The sequence below is a fragment of the Sorex fumeus genome, unplaced genomic scaffold (genome assembly GCF_029834395.1).
Source record: "Sorex fumeus unplaced genomic scaffold, SorFum_2.1 ptg000093l, whole genome shotgun sequence".
Taxonomy (NCBI): Eukaryota; Metazoa; Chordata; class Mammalia; order Eulipotyphla; family Soricidae; genus Sorex; species Sorex fumeus.
Genome location: NW_026606150.1, coordinates 7,396,326 through 7,405,048, shown reverse-complemented (window position 1 = coordinate 7,405,048; position 8,723 = coordinate 7,396,326). Strand labels below are relative to the sequence as shown.

The 8,723-nt window shown below is 60.5% G+C and overlaps 1 protein-coding gene across 1 annotated transcript; it reads right to left on the bottom strand.

The window, feature by feature from the left end:
- Window positions 1-1,799: 1,799 nt before the first annotated feature.
- FADD (Fas associated via death domain) lies at window positions 1,800-5,307 on the bottom strand. The gene is made up of 2 exons (XM_056131956.1): window positions 4,963-5,307; window positions 1,800-2,728 (listed from the first exon to the last, which is right to left on the bottom strand). The coding sequence occupies exons 1-2, from the start codon at window positions 5,246-5,248 to the stop codon at window positions 2,451-2,453; spliced, it is 564 nt and encodes a 187-aa protein (XP_055987931.1). The 5' UTR covers window positions 5,249-5,307; the 3' UTR covers window positions 1,800-2,450.
- Between the last annotated feature and the right edge of the window lie 3,416 nt (window positions 5,308-8,723).

The window sequence follows — 8,723 nt, the reverse complement described above, 5'->3', positions numbered from 1 at the left end:
CACGGCCACAGCGGGTCAGGGGCGCTGTCTTCCGGGGCCAGAAGCTTTTGGGGGGGGGGGGGGGCAAAAACTTCGTCTTTTCTTTTTCCCCCTGAAAATGTAGGACCATGGAGTGAAGAAAAGTGAAGACCAGGCTGGTGCTGCTGAGGGGGTGACCGCTTCTGGGACATGCCCGAGAGTGCTGGACACTTCTGTGCTCCTGGAGCTTGGCGCGGGGACTGCCCCGCACGACTGCATGCTCAGGACTTCTCCTCTCGTGTCCTGCACCTGCGACGTCTGTCTGTCTGTCCACTGTGTGCCCCTGGACGGCGCACAGCTACCCCCTTGGAAATCTGCATCTCCTGGACCAAAGCTGAGATGCGGCCCAAACCCCCAGCCTGCACCCTGCGCCCCGCCGCGGGCACCCCTCCCCACAGCCCCCTCTGCCCATCGGTGGGCCGGCTGGATACGGACACAGGGCTTCTATCTCCGGGCAAGCCCGTGCGGGCACTCAGTGACCAGAGAGGTGGCCCCTGGGATAGCTGCGGGTCCACATGGCACACCCCCCCCCCCCCCCCCGTGGTGTTGCCTGTGGATTGGCAGATGTGGAGGCCACCCACCTCGGGGAGCTGCCCACAGCTGAGTGGGGGCTGAGTGGACAGGAGACGGGCCACGGGGTGCATGTGGCACTTGAGGCTGAGGTCTGGAGTGTGGAGCACGCATGGGTGCGGTGAGCACCACTCTCAGGTAGCCTGCAGGGGTGGCGTGGGAGACGGGAGAAGAGACCCAGGGGCCCGGCCTGCCCATGGCATAAGTGGGCAGCCGTGGCATGCATGGGGTGGAAAGAGCTGCAGGGGTGTGGAGCGGGCAGGACACCCTGACCGCGGGACACTCAGATCCTGGTCCCGGATGCTTCCTCAGACCTCAGGGTGAGGTCAGGGCCAGAGTCATGTGGGAGCCCGGACGGAGAAGGCCAGTGGCACTGGGGGGTAGGAGTGGGGGGGCAGAGAGAGAGAGGCCGGAAGGGAGCGGAGGGCCCTGGAGTCCAAGCAGGGCACGTGCAGGGGGCACCCAGGACTTTGGCGAGCATCGTGCAGGGGGGGCCTCGGGATGAGGGAGGAGGGTAAGGCAAACAGGATGAAGAGGAGGGGCCGCCAGGCCTGCTGCAGGCGTGTAAGAGAGCGACCGTCAAGAATGCATGTGTGCATGTATGTGTGTATGTGGATGTGCTACGTGTGAGAGCATGTGCACGTGTGCATGTGAGTGTATGTGTAAGAGTGTGTATACAAGTATATGTGTGCGTGTGTGTGGACACTGGACCCCGCCCCACCCCCATCCCCTGTCCCCCTGCCTGTCCGGGGCAGTGAGCAGAGTGGGTGCAGCCTTTCTGCCTCGGGGAACACAGCTCGGGTGCTCCTTCTCAGGGCTCCAGAGCGAAGGGGACGAGGAGATGCGTGTCCTCCTGTGGCAGCCCCTTTCAGGGTGGGCCCGGACCAGCCCCGAAGACCGCACGGGGCCGGGGAGGCTCAGCACGCATATCCTGGCCCACCGGGGGGGCAGTGCGTCCTTGAAGGGCAGAGCAGGGCACCGTGACCACTCCAGGATGCTCCCGGGGGCAGCGCCAGGCGCGACGCTGCTAAGTGAGGTCCCTCGGCCCTGGGGGATCCTGTGTCCCCCTCTGCCGGCGTCGGCGGGGTCAGCAGCCAGAGGTTTAAGTGCCACAGCTCGGCATCCCACAGGCCGTTGTGGGGCCTGGCCGGATGGGTGGGTGGGCAGAGCCGCCTGGCCGGGAGGAAGTTCACTGGAGCTGGTTCCCATGGAGAAGGCACCTGCTTTAATGGAGCGGGCAGGGGTGGCCGGGGAGGACGGGGCAACTCCCGCCAACAGCCAACTCAGCACGAGGCTAGCGATTCAGCGTGAGACGGCGCCACGCCGTGGAAGTGCGGTATTTCCAGAAGGTTCCTACAGGTGGGGCAGTGTGGCGGCCCCTGAACCGGCCGACCGGGTCCTCACTGTCTGACTCTGGGGGCCTCTGCGCCCGGACTCACACAGGGCCAGGGGCGGGCGCCAGGGGCCTGCAGGGGCGGTGTCCAGGTCTTCGGCCAAGCGTGGGGTGACATCTGCCAAGCAGAGCGTGCAGAGCCCACACCCCGACTCTCCTCCGTCTCGGGCTGCCTCTACTCCCACACGCTCTCAGTGGGTGGCCAATACGCGCTTTAGGCTCCTTCCTGGCTGGACACGGCCCCATCGCGTCTGCCTGCAGGAGCCACAACGGGGCCGGGTCCCGGGCGATCACCAGGTCTGACGGGACCTACGGGGACACCGGGGCCCTGGGCCAGCTCCACACCGCCGACCAGCAGTCCCTGCGGAGCTCTCCTGCTGACGGAGCTGGCCGGCAGGACGCGGCCCGGGTGACAGAGGCCCACGGGCAGAGCGGGGTCGGGGCCAGGGCGTCTCCCCCGGGTCCTGCTCTAGGTGCCCTCGGCCTGCTTGGCGCCGGCCTCCACGAAGTCGGCCACCAGGTTCATCTGGCAGGCCCGCAGTGCCGCCACCAGCTGGGCCACGGTCGCGGCCTCCCTCCGGGCGTTCTTCCAGACCCGCAGCATCTCCCTCACCTGCTCGGGAAGCTTCCGGGGAAAGCGCTCCTCGATGGCGTCGATGCGGGCGTCGGACAACTGCAGCCGCCGCGCCAGCTGCCGCCAGTCCCTGCCCACGTGCGTGCAGACGATGTCGAAGGCCGCGTGCAGCTCTGGGGACGGAAGGACAAAGCGACTCGTTTCCCTGGGCCTGGGGGCTCTCGACGGCCTCCCGGATGCTCGGAGGAGGGGGCCCAGAGGGCCGGTGGCCACCAGCCCACGTGTGGCTCCCGCCCTGGGTCACGTGGCCGGGTGGGCTGGAGGGACATTCCCTGCCGAGGACGGGGGACCGGGGGGGTGGGGGACGGGGGCTGCTGAGACAGAAACGAGGCTGCCCCAACCCGGCCCTGAGTGTGCCAGGAAAGCGGCTTCAGCACGAAGGCCCTGAACCAAAGAGGGAACCAGCTGAGACCGCTCGGCCGGCCACGGCCGACTCCCGCCGGCCAGGGCTCCGTGGGGAAAAGGACAGGGGTAACGTGTGTGCGTGTGAGAGGGGGTGTGAGTGTGAGAGCGTGCATGCCTGAGCGTGTGTGTTTCTGTATGTGTCTGTGTGTGTCGTGTGTCTGTGCACGTGTGAGAGCATAAGAGTGCGCATGTGTGAGTGTGCCTGTATGTGTGTGCCTGTGAATGTGTGCCTGTGAGTGTGTGAATGTGTGAGAGTGTGTGTCCGTGTGAAAGTGTGTGAATGTGTGAGTGTGTGCCTATGTGAGAGTGTGTGCTTGCGTGAGTGTGTGGCTGTGTGTGTGAATGTGTGTGTGTCGTGTGAAATTGTGTGAATGTGTGAGTGTGTGCCTGTGTTGTGTGCCTGTGTGAGAGTGTGTGCTTGTGTGTGTACCTGTGAGTGTGTGTCTGTGTGAGTATGTGGATGTGTGCCTCTGTCGTGTGCCTGTGTGAGAGTGTGCTTGTGTGAGTTTGTGCCTGTGAGTGTGTGCCTGTGTGTGTGTGAATATGTGTGTGTCCGTGGAGAGTGTGCGAATGTGTGTCTGCCTGTGTTCTGTGCCTATGTGTGCCTGTGTGAGTGTGTGAATGTGTGAGAGTGTGTACTGGTGAGTGTGTGAATGTGTGAGAGTGTGTACTTGTGTGAGTGTGTGCCTGTGTGAGTTTGTGTGTGTGAATATGTGTGTGCCTGTGTGATAGTGTGTGCCTGTGAGAGTGTAAGTGCGTGTGTGAACCTGTGTGAGTCTGTGTGTGCATGAGAGTGTGAGAGTACGTGGGTGTGTGAGCAGAGTAGGCGGCGCCTGAGGCCGGGAGCTGGACAATGGCAGAGTCTGGAGGTGTGCCCCCCCAGACCCCTTCTCAGTACTAAGGCCCACCCTCCCCAGCCCCACCCCAGCACCGTCACCCGGACTCCTCCCCATGGCACTGGCCCAGGCCGCCTGGCTGAGAGGCTGAGCTGCTTCGTCACAGGTTTCGTTTCAGGCAGCTCTATCGGCCCCGGCCCCAAGAACCCAGGAAACAGGACGCCCTGACCCACCGTCCACACAGCACCGTGTACACGGATGAGCGTGCACACGTGCATGTATGGGGGTGTCCGACTCTGATTTACTTGCCATACTGTGTACACATGTACACACACATTGGCGTGGACAGCGGAAGCCTGAGGCTGTCTCCCTGGACACGCACACACACACACACACACGCACACACCTGGGCCAACTCTCCCAGCCCACTCTGCTCCTCCTGCCCGGATGAGGGGTTCACCCATTCTCCGGGAGGAAAGCAGAGGCTGGGGTGCCGGATGGGTGTGACTCCCCCATTCTCCCCAGTGAACGCGTCACGTATCCGCAGGGCTTGGAGGAAATCCACACACTGTGCACGGGGTAAAATTAGGGTTCCATACTCTCCTGCTCTAGAACCCCCCCGCTGGCACCCGCGGCTCTTCTGCCTCCTGCCTGTGACCCCCACAGCCGGCTCCCAATCCGGCCCACCTCACCGAGTTCCTGCCCCACTTTGGCCCCGCCCCACCCGCCTCCAAGCCCCGCCCACACCGGCCTCCAGGCCCCGCCCACCTACCCCGCCCCAGACAGTGTTCTCAATGGGCTCCAGGCCCCGCCCACCACCCCGCCCCCAGGGTGCCCAACGGGCTTCAAGCCCCGCCCACCCTCCCCGCTCCGTGTTCCAGGCCCCTCCCACCTTCCCCGCCCCGGGCTCCAGGCCACGCTCACCCCCCACCCAGGCCCCGCCCACCATCCCCGCCCGGGCTCCAGGCCCCGCCCACCTGCCCCGCCACCAGTGTGCCCAACGGGCTTCAGGCCCCGCCCCGGGCTCCAGGCCCCGCCCACCCGCCCGCCCCGGGCTCCAGGCCCCGCCCACCCGCCCGCCCCGGGATCTAGGCCCCGCCCCCCACCTCTCAGCTCGGCGGCTGTCTCTTCGGCCGCGCCCGCCTCGAAAGCGTCCAGGAGCTGCAGCAGGTCCTCGCGCCGCACGGACGAGAGCAGGTGCCGCAGCAGCTCGGTGTGCTCGCGGTCCAGCGCGTTCTGCTCCAGCAGCACCGAGAAGAGGTCCAGGCCGCTCTGCATGCGCTCCAGCTTCCGCTTGCCCACGCGGTCCTGGCAGAGGAACTTGAGCTGGGTCAGCTCTTCGCTCGCCAGCTTGGCCGACAGCGAGTGCAGCAGCACCAGGAACGAATCCATGGCGCCGGGCGGGCGCGGCGGGACCGGCTCCCTGCCGTCGGGGCCCGGGAACCCGTCGCTTCCGACCTCCCCGAGTCTCGCGAGAAGTGGGGAGCTCGCGCGTGCGCCCCGAGCCCGACTGTAGCCATTTCCGCCCGTGCACTCCCGCCGCGGGATGGCCAATGCGCCTGCGCACATCTTCTCTCCCCCGCCCACCCTTCGGAGGCTCTTGGTAGGGGTCCTATCTGGAAGGGCTCCCTGTCTTTCCCGAGGACGGTGGCACTACGGACGCCAAGAGCATACCCATTACTAATAACTGTAAAGATGCGAGATGATTAATGCCCCATGGACATCTCCGCAGAGTTCCACGTTGGCTTTAATAAGATTTTAAAAAACATTTATTTATGTAGCTTTGCTTTTTGGGTCACACCCGGGGATGCACAGGGGTTACTCCTGGCTCTGCACTCAGGAATTACACCTGGCGGTGCTTAGGGGACCCTATGGGATGGTGGGAATCGAACCCCGTTTGGCCACGTGCAAGGCAAACGCCCTACCCGCTGTGCTATCGCTCCAGCCCCAGCACATTTTTTTTCTTTTCTTTTTGGGTCACACCTGGCGATACACAGGGGTTACTCCTTGCGGTGCTCAGGGGACTATGTGGGATGCTGGGAATCGAACCCGGGTCGGTCGCGTGCAAAGCAAATGCCCTACCAGCTATCTCTCCAGCCCCAACAAATTTATTTATGTATTTATTTATTTATTTTGGTTTTTGGGTCACACCTGGCGATGCACTGGGGTTGTCATTCATGGTTCTGCGCTCAGGAGTTACTCCTGGCGGTGCTCAGGGGAACCATATGGGATGCTGGGACTCGAACCCGGGTCGGCAAGGTGCAAAGCAAACGCCCTACCCGCTGTGCTATCTCTCCAGCCCCAACAAATTTATTCTTACTGAATCACAGTGACATACACAGAACAGCTTTGAAAAAAGTTCATGATCGCCTTTCAGTCACACAATGTTCCAACTCCCGTCCCCAAAACGGTGTCGATTCAGTAAGATTTACGGGAACGGGAGAGATCACACCGCGGGCAGGGCACTTGCCTTGCAAGCGTCGCACCCGAATTCGACCTCAGGCACCTCACGTGGTCCCCGAGCCCACCAGGAGTGATCCCTGGGCACAGCCCGTTGTGGCCCCAAACACGAAAATTTTAAAATCAGTAAGATTTAAGACGGAAAAACTCTTAGTCATGTCCTCAAAACACGCTGTGGCGCACCTACTGTGTACCAGGGCGTGGTGCTGGCAGCAGGGATATCCCTGCTAACCGGAAAGGTGCCAGGTAGCAAGGCCTGGAGCGGGCCCGAAGGCCACGTGGGCCCGGGCCGAAACCGCTCCCGGGAGCCGGTCCGGCAGCCTTTAGAGCGGAAGGGGGCGTGGCGGCGGCGGGCGCGCTGATTGGCTGCGCGGCTGCGTTTCTCATTGGTGGAGCTGTTGCTGGGCAGCGTGAGCTGAAGTCTGCCAGTTTGCAAGTGTCGGAGTGATGCTTTACCTGGGCGCGTGGCCACGCCGGTGTGTGCGTGGGGACTGGACACCGCGGCGTGGCACTGCCTGTGGCGCTTGGGTCAGCGCCCGTGCCCAGAGCCGGAGCCCCCTCTGCTGGCCCTCCCTGCGCCCAGCTGCAGGGCTCCCGATGGTTCCTCCTCCGGAGGATGAGGACCAGGGCACAGGTGGTCTGGGGCAACCCTCCCACCACTTTATCGTTTGATGGGGCACCTCCTTTTATGGGCGTCACTTTTTTTGGGGTTTTCTTTTGCAGCGGCGCGCGTCACCTGCGATGCTCAGCGGTTACTTACTCTGGCTCTGCACGCAGGAATTATTCCCTGGCGGTACTCAGGGGACCACCTGGGATGCCCAGTTCGAACCCCCGTTGGCCGCGTGCAATGCAAACGCCCTCCCCACGGTACTCTCGCTCCGGCTCCTGTAGGCGTCAATTCTAAGATTCCCCCATCCCCACACCTTGGGCCCACAGATGTTCTCTCTTTCTTGCAACCTTTAGCACTTCCACTGCACATTTGTCTAGAACACATTTCGGGGTCACCTCTTAGTGGGTTTTAAGGTGTTGTTTTTTTTTTTTTTTGCTTTTTGGGTCACACCCGGCAATGCACAGGGGTTCCTCCTGGTTCTGCACTCAGGAATTATCCCTGGCGGTGTTCAGGGGACCAGTTGGGATGCTGGGAATTGAACCCGGGTCGGCTCCCCTGTTGTGTGTGTCTGATCTGTTTCTGTCCCTGCAGCCTCTTTTCATGGTAACTACACCTGAATGTCTGGAGGGTCATTTCTTGTCATGAGTCTCCCAGCTGCTTTAGGGCCGGCATAAGTTGGAACGTGAGTTTATCTTTGTCTTTGAAAAACGGCGTTGTTGGATTTGAACGGGAAATTGCCTTCAACTCCACAGCAACCGGGGGGAGATTTATTGGCACCCTGGGGACTCTTCCAATCTCTGAGCACAAGAGGCTTCTCCATTTATTTGTTTTTTTCTTGAAAGCTTTCATCATTCTTTTAAAAAAAATAATTTTCAGCACACAGAGTCAGCGCTTAGTTAAACGAAGATATAAATATTTTCTTTGGGGTGATTTTTAAAAGGGGACTATATATTTTTTCTATTTTTAATTTTTATGTGATATGTACATGATTTTTCTAAGAGCCATACCTGGGTGCAAATTATTTATTTTGTTTTGGGGGCCACATCCGGGGATTCTCAAGGCTTCTTCATGGCTCTTGCTTAGGGATCACTCCTGGCCGGGCTCAGGGGAGGATTTATGGCCCAGGGATCAAATCTGGGTTGGCCGTGTGCAAGACCAACAACCTCCCTGCTGTACTATTGCTCTGGCCCTGGTACAAATATTTTGACTTTTATTTTCTTCATGTTCTCTGTTCGTATATAGAGATGTGATTAATTTTTTCCCCTGGAGATGAAAATAAATTGTTGGATCAGGAGTGCGTGCGTGTGTGTGTGTGTGTGTGTGTGTGTGTGTGTGTGTGTATTTAAGATTCTTTTGGCTCCTCTCTGGAAACCATCAGTCATCTGCCAGCACAGACAGTTCTATTTTCTCATCTGTGTGCTTTTTGCCCTTGCTTTGCTGCTTTGGCCAGAACTTCCAAGACACGGTTGAACGGGAGTGTTGCCAGGACCCACCCTCACCTTGTTCCTGATGAGAGGGCCATGCGTGTGTTTTTCACATTAAGTGTGATGTTATCTGCAGGTTAAAAAAAAAAGAAAAACCGGAGCGACCCCACAGAGGGTAGGGAGTTTGCCTTGCACATGACCGAACCGGGGTTTGATCCCTGGCATCCCATCAGTTTCTCTGAGCACCACCAGGAGTAATTCCTGAGTGCAGAGCCAGGAGTAACCCCTGAGCATCGCCGGATGTGACCCAAAAAGCCAAACAAACAAACAAACAACCCAAGTTAAGCACTGCTTCCTTCATCCTCCTATGCTA

Coding starts and splice junctions, on each gene's coding strand:
- FADD (XM_056131956.1), bottom strand. CDS start 5,248: ATGGATTCGTTCCTGGTGCTGCTGCACTCGCTGTCGGCCAAGCTGGCG. Junction 2,729..4,962: donor GACAGCCGCCGAGCTGAGAG/GTGGGGGGCGGG, acceptor TTCCGTCCCCAG/AGCTGCACGCGGCCTTCGAC.